Source organism: Pararge aegeria, chromosome 17 (genome assembly GCF_905163445.1).
Source record: "Pararge aegeria chromosome 17, ilParAegt1.1, whole genome shotgun sequence".
Classification (NCBI taxonomy): domain Eukaryota; kingdom Metazoa; phylum Arthropoda; class Insecta; order Lepidoptera; family Nymphalidae; genus Pararge; species Pararge aegeria.
The window spans coordinates 7,271,185-7,292,384 of NC_053196.1; the positions used below are offsets into that span (position 1 = coordinate 7,271,185).

General features: G+C 34.8%; 1 protein-coding gene across 5 annotated transcripts in view; it reads left to right on the forward strand.

Annotated features, from left to right (window-relative positions):
- The first annotated feature begins 374 nt into the window (after positions 1 to 374).
- LOC120630796 (dual 3',5'-cyclic-AMP and -GMP phosphodiesterase 11-like) overlaps positions 375 to 21,200 on the forward strand; it is a 183,205-nt gene continuing 162,379 nt past the window's right edge. For 3 of the 5 annotated variants that reach the window (XM_039900077.1, XM_039900078.1, XM_039900079.1), the window contains exon 1: positions 375 to 735. Coding sequence is in view for 2 of the 5 variants with exons in the window: in XM_039900075.1 (XP_039756009.1) it covers positions 19,359 to 19,491 (133 nt within the window). In the remaining 3 variants the exon portion in view is untranslated. Of the gene's footprint in view, positions 736 to 19,176; positions 19,492 to 21,200 lie in introns of all 5 variants that reach the window. The other 2 variants (XM_039900075.1, XM_039900076.1) reach the window with 1 other exon arrangement.

Consider the following 21,200-nt stretch of genomic DNA (forward strand, 5'->3'; position numbering starts at 1 on the left):
TTTTTGTTAAAAGAAGTTAAATGTCACGTTGTCGTAGGTAAGTTGGCAACTCTGGCATGCTCCGGTCATTAATAGACTTAACTGTACTTCTTATGTTTGCATGAACCTCTCAGGATTTATTACAATAGATTGCGATAACAGCTGATATCTGTATCGCGTCTGGGTCGAATACAAGTTCGTGTCGGCAGGAAAGCGGGATATGTTTATAAGTGCAGTTGCATCGGGTTGTGTTTTTAAGCTGTTTATCAGTTTCTGGCTGCGTGTGTGTGGACTGTGGAGTCGTGGGCACGATCTGTGTGTGCGCGCTGGGCTTGTGTGGGTGTCTTCGGTGACGTGCGGTGCGGAGCGGTCGGAGGCGCCAGTCGAGTTCCGAACGTCGCGGGGCTGCCGCGCTACTGCCGCGTTGAGCCCTGTCTCTCGATCACAACTTTGTGTACTGGAAACTTTTGAACACAATTTTCGCAAAGACACCCCCGTCGGCACGCACATTGCCACCCTTCTCGTGTCCATTACGAAGTGTCGGAACGTATATACGTGAGTCGCGCGTGTTTCAGAGTCCGTCGGTCTATTTTTGAATATTCACTAAACGTTACGCTGCGAAGTTTTCGAAACGCAGCCAGCCAGCCGGGTTAACGGCCGACTTGTGCAGCGCCTGCATCAAATCTCTTGTGTTTTTGTTGACGGATAACATTTGTGTGATTAAACTCATCTGTGGGACCCGTGACACTTTTATCTGTAAGTATGACCCCGGTTAATTCACTTTGATACTAGCTGTATACTGAGCGAATAAGATTCAGTCTTGATTATCCCACGTAACTTCGTACCGCAAACAAAAGTGTAAGGTGATTTCGACTCTGTTACCACGACTATTGCAAGCATGTGAGCGAGAGAACATAGCGCTGGGTGCGCCTATAGTTATGTATTTGGATGTATGTGTACAAACGACTGTATATGTATAAACGATTATATGTAACTATAATCATGTACTCCGACTATATTGTAAACTTATTCAAGTAGGTACATTATTTTGTTCTTACTATTCACGTTTCGTTATTATTATTGTTACTCCAGTTTGTCACAGTGTTTTAATACATAAACTTTACTTACTTACTCAAATACTTACCTATTTACTTATTTTAAATTACTTATATTAGTCAAAACATATACGGTGATAGCATATTTAAATTGAATGTTTTCTGTATATTTTCGATAAGATCGCGAAACTTAGACAATGGAAAATTTACAAATTGTTTTGCCACTTTACTAGGGCTATCTATAAACAGAACTTTATTATAAACGTTGGTGCTTGTAGTATTTCATTTAGGTATATATTAATTACTGTATTTAATAGATATCGAATTATTATTTGTCTTGTTCTGGTTTTACCAACATAACTACGTAACTTACTAACTAGGTACTCAAATACAAAAAAACACACAGGTTACAATTTTAATATTAGTGAAAATGAAAAACCTATCTAGAGCAAACGTTAACGTTTTGCAAATAATAGGTAGGAGCAAGGAGCGCTTTATGTACAGCTCTAACTATGTTTAACTCTTTTGACTCTATTGTTAAGATATCTAACAGCTATTATTATTATAAACATAATCACTCTACATTACAAATAGGCGCACCTACTCCAGCAATTGAGATTAAAGATTAAAAACCAAACCAAACGAATGTATTATTCGGTACATGATAACTGTTATTTATTATTCTATACGAGACGAGAGTTCAAAAATCAAATAGGATGCGTTCCAGTATTAAATACAGTACCCCTATAACACGGAAGATTGGTTCCGCGTTATGGGAAAACACGTTATTGGAGTATTCCTGTATAACGCGTTATTACAACCCCGTATAACGCGTATAAATTACTCACGTTTAACTTTTCTCGCGAAATATGGACGTTTAATTAATATCAAACTAACCTAAGAACATTTTAAATAAAAACCAATAAATTAATATTAAACAAAAGTTATAAATTTCACATAGGGGAATGCCCGTGTTATACGGGGGATTAAAATAGCGCAATATGAAAATGAAATATAAGAGCACCGTGTTATAGATTTACTTGGTAATAATCAAATCACAAAAACCTTCTTCCAAACCATTTATCGTGGGGTTATGGCAGATGAGAATAAATTATTCACTAATCCTTCTAAACCCATGGGTGTCGTACGAGGCGACTGAGGGAATACAACAGAGAAGAACAGCAACGTCACCATCCCGTCCGCCCACTGTGGTGATCAACAAACCCTCCCTTTGGGTTTTTTTCAGCAAGTAGGATAGTTACACAAGCGTTCTTCTGACAGCTTTTGTCAGAAGAACGCTTTGGTGGAACCATTTTTTACAAACACATGAATTTCGCACCTCTATTTAAATGCTTACGAGTCAAGACCCCGATTTGTCCCTCTTAGATCCGGGGTTGTGACTAAAAATTTTAGTTCAATCATAAATTTAAATAGATTACGTATTGTTATTTATTTATTTACAAAAAACCTTTCTGGCTTACCTGCCAGCGCGTATATAGGTTTTTCAAAGGGGGCAAAGGGTGCCACTTTGTTAAAACCTATCTACCGATCTACGCCACTGCTGGACTTGAATACCTGCACGGTTTCGTGGTCGATTTTAAGTGATATTTTATATGATTTTATATGATCTACTGTAATTGTGTTCTGTGCACATAATAGAAGAAACCTTGTGTGAAGAAACCTACCAGAAATAAACACTAAAGCCAAATCCTTCAATAAGCAAGCTACCACTGATGTAACTCTAAGTGACTACAATTATGCTTCTGCTAAATAAAACCTATGTATCTGGTATTGCTTTGTACAACAGGTATATAATTCAATTTGACGGCCGAGTGGCGCAGTGGGCAGCGACCCTGCTTTCCGAGTCCAAGGCCGTGGGTTCGATTCCCACAACTGGAGAGTGTTTATGTGATGAACATGAATGTTTTTCAGTGTCTGGGTGTTTATCTGTATATTATAAGTATTTATGTGTATTATATTCATAAAAAAAATATTCATCAGCTATCTCAGTACCCATAACACAAGCTACGCTTACTTTGGGGCTAGATGGCGATGTGTGTATTGTCGTAGTATATTTATTTATATTATTTATATTATTTATATTTATATAAACGCAACCTTCGCTAAGGGAGGAACTTTCACGAGGAGTTTAATACATCTCAACCTTTATAAAGCAGAGAGCAGCGCTTGACTGCAATGAAACCTATTGTAAGGGGTAATGGAGTCTAAGGTGATACCCACTTGTCTAGAAGATCAGTCACGCCCAATACATACCCTTCCAATGCTTCGGGATTCAATAGTAGAAAATATCAAGAAGAAGCTAAGATGTTAGTGCTAAACCTCACGGCGATTAAAATTGATCGATTCCTGTGGAAGTGATACAGGTACTGCCAGTGTACTTGCACAGCTGTTCCTTCAAGAAAATGTGTGAAGCCACAGTATAAAGCGAGTATAACCAAGATAAATTGGCAAACAACAGTCGATAAACAGCTTACATTAAGTACCGGAATGGATGCGGTCCTATGTAAACATCGCCAAATTGGTTTTAGTTGACGCTGCAAACAGCCTTCTTGACTGAGGAGCTATTATATAGAAATTTTATATAATAATGAAGTAGGTGGAGTTTTACCAAAGTTATTTGTTGACTTTCTGGAGAATTAAATTACTTTCGTAGTTTTAATTACGTCAAGGGACGCTTAAAGAATTCAAGTAAAGTGTCGAGATTGACATCATCAATGTAAACCATTGGATGTCCACTGCTGGACTTCGGTGTTTTGTAGGGAGTTCCAAACAGAACGTTCTTGTGCCGCTTGAGTACTGGACTCAAGCGGCACAAGAACGTGCTGTTTGGGCCCCCAGCGACTCGTTTGAAGTCATCTGCGTACCTCATCGGGGGTCTACCAACGCTGCGTTTACCGGTGCGAGGTCCCAATTCCAGCACCACAGGACTGCAAAGTCTGGGCTGGGCACATAGCTCGGAGAATTCGGTTCTGCCCAGCCCATTTCCACAAATGTGTAGTACAATGTTTTAAAAAAAATATTTCCTTTCATTTCACAAAAATGTTCAATCTACATGTATTTAGGTATTCAGTGTATAATGAGTAATGGAGACCCTATCTCTGAGGTCAGCTCGGTCAAGATATAATGTACAGCTTTTTGTATGAATGAATTATCATTTTATATGAACTAATAAATAATCATTAAGCGTAATAAATAACATATAACATTATTTTTTCTTTTAATTAACCTATAGGTAGCGTTTCCATCCTATCTACTTATCTAAAACTTCTCGACCGTTTTGTTTTTGATTCTTCTTTTTATATGGCTACAATCAGAAACATAATTATAAATTTACAAAATATTCTACCACTTCTTGACTTAATGGACAGTAAATTGATGTTCAATTCGTTTAACTTTTACAATTTTAGATTTGAACAGTCATTATTTGTATAAATAAATGAAAACTGATAGATATTAATTTTGATACTATACTTTTGTTATGTTATTCCGATAAGAAAACTTCTGACACACAGATAGTAAGTAGACGGTTTCTATATATATCATATGGACACCATGGTTTTATTTAATAGTAATATTAATTCAATCAAATAATGTTCTCCCACCATGTAATCAAAACTTTTTTTAAATTAATCATCTACCATTCATTGAGCACGAAAAAAGCAATTCGCTATAGAATTATTAAGGATTTTAAAATATTGTCGTCTTTATTATATCAATGAGGTAATGAGAGATAATAATATTAAATAGTCTAACCATAAGATATTAATTTTTATTTACAGCGTATTGTTGGAAGCCTTAATTAGATGTATGTTTGTAATTTTGTGACTTTCAAATACAAGGTATGACCCGTGAAAGTAAACAGATCACAGCACAGCCATTCCTCTAATTAGTAACACAACAGTTTCCCTGACTGATTGCCACCACGGTGGTTAATCTCCAGAGAGAGTTTTTAACTACGTGGTATACCTATATTATTCTGCACAAGTAAGTGCCCAAACGTAAAGGTACGCAATCTATTTCCTCACTCTCCGAGTCCGATGGGACGGCAGATCTAAAAGACTGGAAACAGATCAAGTAGGACCGATTTAACGTGCTCTGCAAAGCATGAGGATACTTTCAAATAGTACTACAACTATTTGAAGACATTTTTCTATCTAATTCATGTTAAATGAAGTACGATCTTGGTAGTCGACATTTTATGCTGCAATAGGTACGGGCGTTTATTTTCCCTTTAAGCTTCAGATAGTCATGTTATTTACCCAATAATTAGTTCCCTCAATAATACATTACTTAGGAGATGTTTTGTTAGTTCATTCTAGAATAATAATTACAGAGTGTGTTGATTTTGGCAATCGTCCCATGTATCAATATATATTTAAAATAAAATACTTTATGGTATAGGAAAGTTTATACCATAAGTATACTGAAAGACAGATTGAGTTTTAGGCTCTTAAGTGACTCTTTGGTTCGGCGAAAGACAATGTCACCAGACAAGGCTAATATTACTCTCATGTTGTACTTATTAGTTTTTATTAAGTTGGTAAAAAAATGATTAAACTCTTATTTTTCTGTTGGTATAAAAAGATCTTAACCTGCTAGTACGTCTAATTGAAAACGGTATCAGTGAACGAGATTCATTATGACACGTTTGACCATTGACCGAGTGGATTGTCCGCTCGTGTTCAATCTCTCACTTAGCAGTACAATTCAAAACTGGCCTTTCTTATAATTGTAGTGGGGTAGAAATCAGTAAAAACTTAGTCTGTTTTGTAGAGAATATATCAAGCTGGTATGTCGTTCATTTGATATATAATCTCTCCCAAATTGATTTGCTCAAACGAAACCGAATTAACGTGAGCGGTTAAGTATCGTGTTTTTCGAAACCTGTTTAAAGGTTTTTTCCTGAATAGGTACCGAAGGTCCTGATGCACCTGATACGGACCAGTTCGACACTTTTGTTTTTTTAATAGTGTAGTTAAACATACTTGATTGTATTCTCCGTATCTGTCGGAACACTGACTGGTTTTTGACCCTGATCTGTCTGAATACTGATTTTGTAATATTTTGTTTAAACGGACACCACAGTTTTCTTTAGAAAAGTACAATCTGTGTGTGATTCTAAGTAATGTGACCCATACTATGAACTATTAATTAGTGAATAATTATAAAAGAATAATAATAAAAAAATACTAATAATTCTGTGCATTGTAAAATACCGATCCTGTTGAGAGCAACTTAGTTTTTCGCCGGCTTTTTCATGTTAGAATCTGTTTTCCGACCCAATGGTTGAGCCACTGCAAAACATACAGACTTAAGGTTTCAAAAGTACATATAATGTTAAAGCATACTATAAAGAAATGCATTTTTAATTTTGAGGATATCACAGCAAAAGAAAAATGTAGAACATAAATATATACATTTTAGGTATAAATTTAACTACTAATACCTAAATTTCTGTTTATACTATACATACTGTAATACCTACTATGATTTTATTGAGTAATTAATACCTAAACATATCTCGGTTAGTTGCGGATTACAAAACAGCCTTTGTCCCAAAACTAATAATCAATCAAAAACTAAACTTTATCTATTAAAATTTATTTATATACTAAATTAGTAATTTATTATGAGTTTAAGTTTCCAATAGCCGTGCCTTCGCAATCTTCCTAGGTCTTTCGAAAAACAAAAAAAAAAACTATGTTTCCATAATGTCCTATAACGTATGTACATAATATTATGTGTGTCATTATATTTTAGCATCTCTAATCATTACGCCATTGGTTGCCTGGAATAAATCGCTGTGTAGCAATAAGGCCACCAAATTGTACCCTCTTGCTATGTATTTATATCTCTGTAACTACTTTTTTTCTTTGGACAATACAAGTGTATTCATTCAATTATTCATTAATCAGTAGCGCTAACATATTGCCAAAAATCATTTTGTATCTGTTCCTACAACTAAGTACTTTGTACAAGTTTCCAACTTCGGTGCAACAATTATGCTTGGATTAAGTTAAATACTAGAACACGGGTACGGATGGATGAACAGACAACATGACCTCATTGAAATGTCCACTTCAAAGTGTCAATTAATTTGGAAAAGAAATATGTTTGTACAGCGCCGAGTAATAAAATAAATATTCATCGATTTAAGTGTTACGAACGTATTCATAATATTGGCGTTGAATAATTAATATTTCGTATTTTTCATTCGGAGTTTTCAATTAAAAATATTGTTACTAATTGATAGAGAAACTAAAAACTATTTAATTAAGAAGATGGCCTATATTAAATTACACATATACCAAACTTCTTCGAACAATGTACAGTAAACCTTCTCTAGGTAAAAACTCAAGCTAGGTTTTTCAATTATATTTGATTCCGCCAATATTGTTGGTTCACAACACTAAATAATATTTATGAAAGTTTTCAAAGGTTCGTAAAAGTCTATTTGAATAAATATAATTTTGAGTTTGATAAAACGTCTGGCGTAAACATCGCAGCTACCATGTAAACGGTAGTACAGGTGATTGATTGTTCGATAATTCCTAAGCGATTTTTGATGACGCGCCTTACTTGATTCTGGAATCTCGTTGAAACTGATTTCAAAATTGCATGGCTAAACAAAATTACCCTGGCAAGAAAAACAAAATATATGATAATAATATATATACCTATACGTGAATCTTGACATGATAAGTAATAAATCAAATATATATTATACGTTTAAGTTGCAATGAATATTACTATACAATCTCATTTTAATTTAAATTTACTTTATCATGTTATCGACATCGGTTGTAGTTTTGAGATGGCAGCTCTGCAATGAAAAGGTTGTAATGTATATTTTTTGTCATTTTATGGCGCATTTACAATCCACACAAGTTTTCAAAATGTTCTTCAACTAACAAACTTTCTGGAGTTAATTTTAAAACATTATAGATTTTTCAGAAAACAATTAAGGACGGACTTTTGGCTGACCTGTCAATGAAATATTCTATTTTATTCGTACTTTGTTTACTTGAAATAATAGGTATGACAAATAGTCTTATAGATCAAGATGCGGTTTTCCTGTTAATAGCTTGATATTGCAGATATAGGTGAAGATTATCTTCTAAAATTAAAAAAAAATCATAATAAATAATCATCAAAATTCAAAACGGCTTTATTTTAATTAGGCCTAAAACAAGCACTTGAAACGCCAAGTCTGTCTATTTGTGATTTTACCGAGAAGAATTGAGAGGGATGGAAGTGGAGCGGTATGCTTTCAAACAACCTTGTCATTAAGAAATTTAACAATTGTATAGTAACCTCGATGTAATAAATGTGTTTTGACACACTTAATACATCGCCCAAATTAGTAGGCCCAAATTTACCTTGGGAAGCAGGTTATAAAAACGTATTCTCAGCCACTCTCTAAGTAGGTTAGGGACTTAAATTCGATAGCTTAGTGGCCAATAGCATAGTGGCCAACCTCCTTTCGAAACTACGACAAGAGTACCAGATCGTAAAAATAGCTGAACCCTTTTCAACCCAATCTAACTAAAACCATTTCGCTAGTGTCCTCTTGCAAACAATGGTTATCTGAAATAAAACTTTCACACACAGTGGTTTAAAGTATTCCGAACTAAGTCGACAACTGCTGTAACCTATTAGTATGTATTTGATTCGTTTATATCTTACTAGCATTGTTCTGCAACTTTGTCCGAATAGTTGTTTTTTTTCGGGGTGAAAACAAGGCTATGCTCGTTCGGATTTTTATGTATGTTTACTGTATATGCAAAAAATCGCTTCGTGAGACCTTGCTATTTTAGGAATAAAGCATCTAGTTATTTATTTTGCAGTGTCAAAAGTACAAAAGAAATCAAATTAATCCGTTTTCTGTTGCTGCTTGAAAATAACACAAAATTTTGCTTTCATTTTTAATTTTGATCCTCCTTTATAAGTAGTGCTATGCAGAACTGCAATTGGCTTATTTCTGCAATGGCATTTGGCAAATATAACTTGCAGCAGCATAAAAACTCCAGCCTTTTTCTGTGCTATGTTGGGTGTTAAATAAAAACCGGCTGAGCGTGAGTTGCACTAGACAGACTAAGGTTTTCGTGGAATATCATACGCTACAGGGTATTTCCATTATTGGAATAGAGGAAAAATAAAACCCGGTTATTGGACCTTTTTTTAAGTTTTATTTCATTGTAATTATTTGTTGTTATAAGGGCAATAGAAATTCACACTCCGTGAAAACTTTTACTCTCTACCTATTTCGGTTCATAAGGTACCACCCTCTTCTTGTTCCTCCTAGACAATTTCCCTTTTAGTTGGAGTCTGCCTTCCATGTCCACATTCTTAATACAAAACGGTTTTGTGAAATCTGCACTTCGTCAAATGGTTTTAGTTAAATTGGGTTGAAAAGGGTTAATTAAGCTATTTTTATTCATGCCGTAGTTCGTCACTGGCAAGTCTAAGGCAAGCTTTCTTCTGGGCGTCTTTTTTTATGGGTGATATAGATATGTAGAGGGCTGATATATTTTTTTAGGGATAATGTATATAAATTCTTATAATGTACAGATCAACACCCAGCCACTGAAAAAAAACATGTTCAACACACAAACATTTTCCAGTTGTGGGAATCGAACCCACGGCCTTGGACTCAGAAAGCAGGTACACCTCCCACTACGCCAGCCGACCGTCAAACGTCTTTGGACGGATTCTTAGTTACAGTCTCGATGGCACCCTTCGGCAATGGAACTCTAAAAATTGGTTATGAGTTCAAGATTATTAGAACCACTACAAAACTTCGTATCGTTGACATCAAATTGGGATTATCATAAAGGTTAACCAATTGTAAACACGCTTCTTCGATTAGAACTTGGCTAACATCTTTGAAGATAATGAACGCAATATGCCTTTAAGAAACTGTAAAAATTGGTTGTGAGTTCAAGATTATTGGAACCACTACAGAACTTCGTATCGTTGGCATCAAATTGGGATTATCATAAAAGTTAACCTATTTGAAACACGCTTCTTCGATTAGAACTTGGCTAACATCTTTGAAGATAATGAACGCAATATGCCTTTAATGAGTGTCGTAGTATATATTCTTTATCTAATCGGTATTATTGTTTATGCTAGATTGTGTAAACTTTCCCATGTTGTTTATTAAGAGAACATAATATGATGTTGCCGCTAGGTTTTTATTTAACGATGGGCACGGAAAAACATATCATGATGATGCGTCTTCAGTCATGTTGGTTCATAGCAGTACGTAATTCAACTTGTCACGCGATGGCTTGATAGTCTTAACAATAAATATAGCGTGGTAAATTTTCCACTTTGAGAAAATATATTGTCTTCTTCGAACATTGGCGGTAACACAATTTAACAATCTTCAATATCAATCCATATATTTTTATTTGGACATATATTATTCAATTTACACTGTCCAAATATTGAAGTTTTCGAAATTAAAGGTTCAAACTGTTTCAAACTTAAGTAAGGAAGAAGTGCCTATATATTCTGGTACATTATCTCAGTTTCGTGGTATTTCTATTCATCTGACAGATATATTTATTTCTCTTTAAACAATGTCATCCAATATAAAGAAGAGGGATAACTTGCTTAATATAAGTTCAACCATTCCAAAGAAACCACACTTACCACACTTTAAAAATGTTACTTGGGAAATTTCTTAATACGACTCAAAAATTTAATATAAATTAAAGCAAATCAGTTTCATTATTTATATACTTATAACAAACATCTAGTACAAGTAAATTTTAACATTAATTCAATTGCTGAAAAGAGTTATTTTCAGATAGTATATAAATATATTGTTTATAACATACATATTTAACATATATAATACCAAAAAGATGAATGAATGATAAGAAACTCATCAAATTGCTGATTCTATTGCTACACCATAAATAATAAAAAAATCCGTCATTATTTCGAAGTTGTTCTCGGATCAGATTTTAACGTATTTCTGAAAGTCAATAGCAATTACGTTAACCACAATTCTTAGTAAAATTCCATTCGGTTTACCAAGTGATGCGTGTTAACGTATTCATGAACACACATGTATGTTGGACTAACTAAACAATATATTACAAGCATGTGATTGTTCCAACCAATCGCTTATTCAATTGCAAAATTGCTTATCCAAGTTCCGATCCTAAGAGACGACAATATATAACTACAAACTAGAAGCAATGCATATACGTTCAATGAGACAGTGTATATTGATTAATCCAGTCATTGAGTTCCTCAGCATCATTTACGTCATCGCCTGTTTTAGTTTTATTTGCTTTGTGTGCTGAATTTAGATGGTTCTTAACATACTTTGAGTGTCAAATATCAATGTATCCTGACTCTTTTATTAATTCAAAGCTATGTTAGCTCATCATTAAATATGTACGTGTTATTTTAAATCGTGCTAGATCTTAGGCATTAGCAAGAACATACGTTTAAAAACCCGGATTTTCAGATAGATTGTATCTTGCTATGAATATATATTCTTCCACAAGCCCGCTACTATCTCATCCATGGCGTATATCTGGCGCCTCTTAATTGCCCTAGACTAATAATTATTATCAGTTCGCGTGCGGCGCCCCGCCCTCTCCGCCGGCTAAGATACGCAATTACCACTACCAGTGTCTTTACTCACACACTCGCTGGCTAGTACTTTAGCACGTGCTATAGATGTAACTTTAAACAGGGTCACGTGGAAAATGTAGAATGTTTTGCAATATAACTTGCGTGCGGGTCATCTTCAAGCGGCTGATAGGCCAGTTGAGGGGTACGGGCCTCGAGGACATTTATGCTGTTGGTAGGAGTTGTTTTAGGTCTTTTTATAGGCTAAGGCCTCCCATCCCGGCCTTTGGCTTTAAGCCTGCTGCGTGTTACTGTCCTAGTTGTTGTTAGTGCAGTACTTAGTCCCAGTCGAGAATTGTTTTCAAATCCGGTGGTCCTCGCATCATAGATGTTACTATTTCAGACTTCCCTTTGTCGCGCTTGCGGTAGGTCGGTAATTGGAGGGAATTTCGAGGTAGAAGATTTTACTCATCCTCTAGGCATACTAGTTAGCCTTGCGATTTTACAAGAAATGGCAGTACTGATAGATTAAAGTCGGTGTGTGTGTGTTTTGGCAAAGGTGCTATAGGGCGCGGGACACTTATCGTCAGGGATTTATTTTAATCTCAATTCGAGATTGAGCCTACGCGAATCTACGTGTGTAAGACCCTTTTTGCCTTTTGTCCGAGGGGTTATAGTTGATACACTATTTCCATTTACGTAGTTAACTTAAATGCTTATTTAGGCACTTGATAGATACAAAATAATTATCTCTAATCTGGAATTACAAAATTGTTTGCTTATCTAGTAACTATCTAGTCTAGATCTAAATATTAGATAAGAATAATTAGGTTTTGATCATGTTTGTGATTTTATATATGATTATATTATATATTATCTTATCTTGATTTTTGTGTAACAGTTATCGTGATACTGTTACAGTATATAGAAGTGTTGTTGTCATCATTATCATCATCAACCTAGCCCAGATAGAGAAGGGTTGAGTCCGTAGTCTATCCCGGTGGCCAAGTGCGGATAGACTTTACGAGCCGTTGAGAACATTACGGAGAATTCTCAGGCATGCCGGTTTCCCCACGATGTTTTTCTTCACCTTTAAAGCAAATGATATTTAAATTGCTTAAATTAAAAACTCACATGACTCCGAAGAGTCAGTGTAGTATGCCGGGGCTCGAACTCGGTCTCGAAAGGAAAGCCGAAGCCTTACCCACTAGGCTATCACCGCTTTTTATAGTGTTAGTGTTGTTATATTAACTGCCAATTAAACTTAATCTTGTCTTCAAATTTTTAACATAAAATATACCTACGTAAATATTAAATATACCTTCTTAAATAAACATAATAGTTTCAGATGTAAGTTTTATTTGATTACTTAGCTCATTATGTAGATTTTTTTAGTCTTTATTTATTTTGCTTAAAAAAAATAATAGACAGGGAGTCTATGGTCATGGAAACTTCAAAAATGTTAGTTCTTTATTTGACCATATTTATTGTGTTTTTTCTGTACAACTTATTGTTAACCGATTCAAATGATTATTTTTAATGAGTAGACACATGATTAATCTTATGAAATAAATGCCCTCTAGGAATTATTTACAATTAAGAATTTTTTCTATTCGATTCATAATATGCAATACATGTTAAAAAGGGCATTTACAGTTTTTAACCTGTTTTGACGAATTTAGCGAAACGACACTAAACACAGCAATACCATTAAGTAAGGCACACCATTAATTCCTAAAGGTGAACAACCCTGGTTGCGCTCGGAGCGGCCACGTCTGGAATAATAATCATTGTTACTTGCGACTCTTATATTAATTTTAAATGCTGTTTTTTCAAGGTATTTTATATAAATTTAAAGCAAAATGTTTTAATGTTTGAAAATTGCTCCACTCTTGTCAAGCACTTAACTCCTCGTCTTGGTTTCGATTCCCAGTTGGGTCCAAAGATTATAAGTAATTGGTTTTACTGTTTCTCAAATTCTCAATAGGTAACCTACCTATTGAAAATTTTATTTTACTTGTAGAGCTGTACGTAACAGCTCGTCCGGGAAGGTGCATTGCGTGGTGCAGTGCGCCAAGCAACATTGCTGTGTTCTGATCTGGGCGTGGTTGCCGGTGTAATTGCAGGCACATGACGCTTCACAACTGCGGTTTAAGTTGATGGACACAGCGGCACTTGTTCCGTCAATTATAACTTTTAAAAAACGTCGATGTTGAGTTGGCTATTCGTGGAAAAGTCTTGAATTCAGTGGCGTGCATAGAGGGTATGCACTGGGTATGCAGATGTTATAAAATGAAGAAAATCTCCAGTACGAATTATAGAAAACTTATGGATAGGCATTGTTGATAAAACGCCTACCCTTGAGTATTTATAACTCGTACTGGAGATTTTGTTCATTTTATATCGTATGCATACCCCGTGCATACCCTGTGCATACCTTCTATGCAACCCACTGCTTGAATTGAATCTTAAGTACGGAGTTGAAAGGTTGTCGGATTTTTGTCGAGTCAGTAAATGATCGAGGGTCTTACTTTTAAACACCAACAGTCGCCTTACCACTCGTCAATTACTCGATGCCGACTCATCGACACCGCACTGGGCACGTGTAAGAGATCGTTTCAAACATTCTTTAAATGAGAGCTCAGTTCGAAAAGTAGGTAAATCATATTAATGAATAAAGTGTCGTTGTGTACTGTTTTATTGGATGTTTGACCTCGTGTTATCGCGGCAAGCCTCCTTCGTCATTACACTCGTATGTATACCTACCAAACTACATAATCAACTGTTATTGCTACTTTACAGTGACGTGTTGATTCGGCCGCCATTTACAATTCAATCTTGTAGTTATTCTGACATGAAATAGTTTCTTATTTTCCTTTGTATCATATTTTTCGATAGCAAAGATAGAACGGCGGAAATATAATAAGCATTGGCTAAGTAAAACGTGCAAGAAAAAGATGTGGAAGTTTTAATGATTTTATTATTTTCAGTATATTTAGATCAGAATTTTTTTTAATGACTTAATATTTTGAAATAATTGTGTGTATTGGTTTATGCGTATATTCATATTTGTTACGATCTTTTTAACCTCATTTTCACTATTTGCCTTTAAGTGTCCCGCTGCTAAGCATAGGATATGACTGCCCAACTTAAATTACCTTTCAGATAAAAAACCGTCACCATCTCTATAGGGATCTGCTTTTCCGTTTTTATATTTTTTTTGGAGATCATCTTTGAATCAAAAATCCCCAAAAATAGAACTATTCTATGAAGTCGTAAATAGTTAGACTATAGAAATACTTCTACTTTAAAAGGTTCTACCATGATCATTTTAGAAGATCATAATACATCAGTATGAAGCAATATTTTACAAACTTCTACATCTTACATTTATGCACATTTCGTGCGTAAATGTAAGATGTAGAATGTCATGTCTATTCTCAGTATATGTACTAATTTTAGATAAACAATTTTTATAAATATGGCTTAAAATTGACTTCAAATTTAGTACACAAGTTATTTGAATCGCACTTCAATAATATTGCTGAAATACCGAACTTGTGTGTCTGTCTTTATTGCAGTAAGCCGATATTTCGTCCACCAGAGTTTTCTAAAATTTGTTATCTTTAAAATTATTATGATTGTAGTGTTACCAAGTCTATTTAACTTCCCACCACAACTGTCAGTAATCAGTATATAAGAATAATGTATTACGTCTTCCAAAAGGAGTACTATAGATAATCCATGATCAATTATTTATCAAATTGTTTACACTAAAGCCTATTGAATCATTACAATCATATTCTACTACTTTAAAGCAACCCATAGGCCTATTGTTATCACAACCATAACATCCAAACTTGTAGCATTCAATCTATAAACTGATTTATCAGAAACACTGTTGAAGAAATCCCTACCATCCACACGCCCGATTGTAATCAGACAATTTGTTTTTCTCGTCGTTATTACCCAGGTACGTGTCCGAAATGCTCACATACGCATTATCTTCACAATTATTCTAACCAAAAATTGTTGTACAACGCATTTTAAAAAAACCTTCTATTGTTCTAGTGCTACAAAGCGGTCATAAAAACAGTCTTATTCGATAACCTGCTCGTTTGTAATCGCGCCCACTATTCTACACACGGACCACACGTGCGCCCACATCTCATTAATTCAATCGATACGCCCTCGTCGAAACATTTTGTTACAAACACTCACCAGAGCTACTTTATTGCTCTACGGAACGATTAGTTTTCGTAGTATAGTTTTGCCATTGTTACTTGTTGAATGTAAATACTTGCAGATTTCTAATGTATATATCCTTAAAAGAAATTATACACAAAATGCCATAATAAACTGCATTCACTATTATATATCAGAATCATTTACATCGTATATCTCACACTTCAACATTTCTAAAGTAAGTGTTAGGTAAGTGACACATAAACAATTATTTTATAACAGCTTTGATGAATATTTACTATATTTTGACCTTAGCGAATTTCCTGATAAATCTTCTGCATAGGTGAAAAAAAGGCAAATCCCACTTACGAGGCCGTGAAATATATTACCTGTATAAAGTGTTTAAGGAAATGTTTTCCTCAAATACTACAAACGGCTAATAGGCGTCGTTGAATTCGTTTTACTACTTATTAGCTTCTTGACTTGAGAACAAAAAAAAAATTGTTTTCTGTATATTGCTGTTGGTGTTGTTGGTAGTAATCTCTTCCGTCTCTTAACAGAGACGGAGTAATAATATCAAGTTACCCAAATTTACTGTAGATATATGCACACTTGGAAATGCTTAGGTACAGCTGACTAGCGTCTCGCAGACGACGGATGCATTTAGAGAACATTATAAATGCATTAGCCTGATAAAAATCCGCTACATCCCAGCCGCCGTCTACGGTTTTACAAAAGCATTCTCCTAAAGTATTGAGAAGTTTAGATGGTAATACGGTTATATTAAAATGTATGGAGCAGTTTCCGAGCTCGATGTTATTTGTTGGAGTTTATTTTCTGTCGCCAACCGCGAGGGCACGACCCCGTTTGTGACGTCACCCTCCAGATGAATGAACACCAACCCCCAGCTCCCTAAGTTCTACCTAACGGTCAGTTTTATATGAGCTTGGATATCAAAGCCGCAACATCTGCTCTGTTCTCGGAAATCGTTATCTTTGTCTGGGTATTACTTGTATTGATTTTTGCTTTTGATTAAATTTTGGAAATAACGGCTGGCAAAATCTGTGGGAAAGAACAAAGTTTAGGCAACTCCATAATATTGTTGTTTACATTTGTCTCTTCTTGAGCTAAAATATTCCTTTAACTAAAGAAGACGAGACCATGTTAAGGCTACCAGAGTTGTGCGTGCTCGCAGTCGGGAGTCCGGTTTGGTTTCATGTAAAAACGGTCGTACACTTGAACGACCACCTTATTTGGTCTAACGTGAATCATCCTGGTTGAGACTGTACTTATGTAACTCCATACATGTATGCCGACTTATAAGAGACTAATCGATAAGCCTATTATCTTTAAGGAAATTTAAAAAAGGATGGTCATGTTTACCTACATACTCTTAATGATATATATATCCTACTGTTAATTAAAATGCAGAGAAAATTAAAAAATTTGAACAAAAAATGTTGTTCGAACTTTCGGCGTCAACTTTCGAAATAAATTCCGCTTCACTTTACTCGAAAAACATAAATAACACAAATAAAAAGTAAACCTTTGTACCAAAGCTGTTGTAACTTTTAATTATTGGATTTTAAAAGTTAAAACAGCTTTGTTACAAAGGTCGTACAAAGCATATTTAGCATTCTGGAGCATTAACAGCTTGCAGTGTTTTTTTTTACCTATATAATTTTTTCTAATTTTAATTCCGGAATGTGATACGTTGGACCTACAACAGAATCTAAAGTTAGTTATATAAACCCATAGTTCACACCAATAACAAACAGTATAGTATTTCCGTATACAAATATATTGATTCTTTAGAATTTTCCACTAGGTAAGTACGCGGAGTGAGTAATTGTTTACATTTCATAATCGACACTTTCATAAAACTAACGGTAAGAATAAATCCATGTTAGAGTGTGGAAGGTGTTCTTCGATGGCTGAGTAGGCGCCTTGACCTTCCGCAGTCCGGTCTGTGACCGCGTGCAAACAAGTCCTCCGATAAATGACTTGTTTCCCCAATAGTGTTCCTGACGTACCTCTCGTATGTTTCAATGTCAGCAGCATTGTTGTTGCTATGTACTTTACGATTTGCGCTTTATCAATAAACTAGCAGTTACACGCGCTGAATTTCAGCTTTCCCACTTAAGTACCATAGTTAATATTTCAGTAGTTAATTTATTGGACAAACCATGCTAAAAATAAGTCAGATTATTTGTAAATGACAACCAGACACTTCTTTTTTTTACTTCTATAGTCAAAAGATGTATAGATGTGTATAAATGGGGATTAGCGAAATATTTCATAATAGAGTAATGCGAGTAGTTAGAAACTATCTTGTGTAGTGTACTTACTTCGAATCCGGTGATGGATATAAATTATATTCTACGTTTATTCATAAAGCTGTTTCGTTTGTTTATAGAAACAGCTGGAAGAATTGTTAGCTATTTGTTTTGTTTCGTTAAACGAATTTACGTATTTACTAAGTTTTTTGTGGGCTTCTTCTTAGACCAGGACGCATTTGCAACCCTCGTAGCTTTAGTTTTAAGTTCACGAATATGGTTATTGCTATCATGTCACTACCGTGTACACATTTCTCATGTAATGACGTATGATAAGTGCCTACTTGAATAAAGATATTTTTGACTATACGTCAAATTTTTCAATTTAAGTTATTACACAATTTATCTTTATTAAACTTAAACGTTTGATAGTTTTAGCTTACTGCATTGTATTCTATCAGGATACTCCTATTATAATATTAATATCCGCCAAAATCTTCACTATCACTATGGACTCTAACATTTCTGGCACTTTGTCCTTTAGTAAAGGTTTTTGGTAAAAAAAAGCGATATCGAAACTGGTTTTTACTTTAGTTTATCCAACGACCATCTGCCCTCCTCACATACTAAGATAGCATACAATTTATATGCACTGTTTAACTTTTGGATGTAAAATGTATGAATTAAACGTCACGCATTTCAATTTCTTACTATGCCTACATCTCTTTTAAATCAGCCAGTAGAAGAAGGGATTCGATTCGAGATTAATGCGAAGCCAATAGATCGTGTACGCTGATAAAAATTCATGTCAGAATGTCGTTGGAACATTGACATACTTCACTTTCATCTCATAACGGCGCATTCAGAGTACAAAAAGTAGCTGTCGTATATTTTTTGTTTTGTTCTTTCGTGACTAGTGACGGCGGAAGCTTAGGTTATGGAGCACTTAACAAGAACTATTCAATATGTCTGTCCTACTTTTTGTCCAGTCCTATTACCCTGTTTATTTTTGTTTTCCTTGGGGAGGGGTGTTACTACATTTTTTTGTTTTCTTTTCTTTGCAGTTAATGTTCGCTGTTCCCGTGTAGTGTTTTGCTGGCAGGGTGATGGCTACAGGTGACCTTTTTGTCGTTATTCTTTGTGATTAGTGGAAGTGAGTCGTTGGAGAATCAGCGACAAGTGCGTGTAGTGTTGTCAGTAGTGCCAGTGATGTGACAGTCTATGGAAGTGTCAGGGTGTACTCGGAATGTTCACGAAGAACACCAGGGCCCCTGAGCGGTGCCATCACCCCTCGCATAGGAGCTGTAAGAAGAAAAAACATCCTCCGCACACACCCTGGAAGTACTTGATGAATTGCCCACTCGTTAGGAAATGTTTCGGTATAGTATTATTTTATTTCCGCTTTAATTTGTATTTAGTTGCGTATACAGGTTACAATACAGAAGCTTTTAAAATCAACATCATAATATGATAATACTACTTATATCGCGTTACAAAGTAGCTACGAGTATACCTTATGCTATACCTTATTAGAAGGGAGTAATCTTAAATTTGATATGCAAACAAAAAATTTAACATTTTAACGAAAGCGGGAATCATCAGTAAATCCTGAAGTAAATCCTGATAATATAAAGGACCTGCCTGGTAATGCCTCTATTTTAAAATTCAGAAACTAATTACTTTTTTTTCTATCCACAATAACGCAGTTAAATTTAAATAACGAACTACTGCTTATACTGGAAAATTCCTATAATTTATTAAAACTCGTAACTGTGCAGCCTTGAACGTTGAAAACGTTTAGTAATTGTTTTGGTTGAAAAAACTATTCGGGCATGTTGTGTTTATATTCTGTTGAGTGGTTTTTGTCTTCTTCTGTAAGTAAGTGTGTTTTTGCATGATTGCGCATCGCACTTATTCGTAATACGAGTACATCATGAACTCATCTGTATGCGCTGAATAGTTAAACTGATATCATTTTTAAAAGAACCATTTTATTAGTTGTTTATGCCACCTTGTCTGCATTTATCAAATCTTTATCAGTCATTAAATCTGAAAATGGGATCTGAATAAATAAAATTTCTTTATTTTCTAATATATCCTTAAGATTTATAATTTTATATGACTTGCATTAATGTTTTACCCGTGAACAAGGATATGCTTAACGTAGAAACCTCAGATTAGCATCGCATGATGAATGCTCCCGACCTTGTGGCAGCATTCCGCGGCGATAGCTCGCTCCTTGGTCTTGTTGCTCGATTAGTCGACATGCATTGTACACTCTACTAAATGCCTTATTGGTCTTATAGTAAGCTTGTTTGACTATATATCATCCCAAGGTTCTGAGTGAGTTCTAACTTAGAAAAATGTTTACATTCATTGTGAAATTGCATCCTAGAGTGGTGTCCTCTCCTTTTTTTGTTGACGGGGATAAATCTTCTAAAACTATACCCGATTGTAGGATTTCTAACTACTAAAACACCATGGTAGCCACCCTCAGCATATATTTCCTTTCCAGTCCTAGCGCTCATCAGTTATCACTAACATGTGGTAATAATAATCGTCGAATTCTGTCAATACGTTTTAAAGCAGCGTACATCCCTCTTCAGTTTCATATTAATGTCACATTAAAGGATTGCAGGTCTTCTTTCACATGGAGTAAGTATCCATCATTGGATTTCGATGATGGACATATGCATAATATCCATGGACAATAAGTGATTAATAATCTTTTTGAAGAAATGTGAGATGAAGGTATTTTTTGTTACTATCGTAGTATGTGCTCAGAATATTTCCAAAGAATTGTTTTTTTTTTAACTTCACAAAGGGAACTAGTTAGTAAATACTACTTTTATCGGCCACAATCTCCGTAGTTATTATTTGTTATTGTTTATTTTTTATTGTTAATACTTGAGGTATGTGTTTGGTATTTGTCGATAAAATGCATTGTTTTGTGAATATGATTTGAAATAAAAAAATATTGGTAGATACTTGTTATTATGTCATTGGTGATAGATACTGTGTGATTATTCGGCTTTCTTATGTCTTGGGAATATGCGTACAGCTGTTTAAGTTAACAAGTTAAAAACAA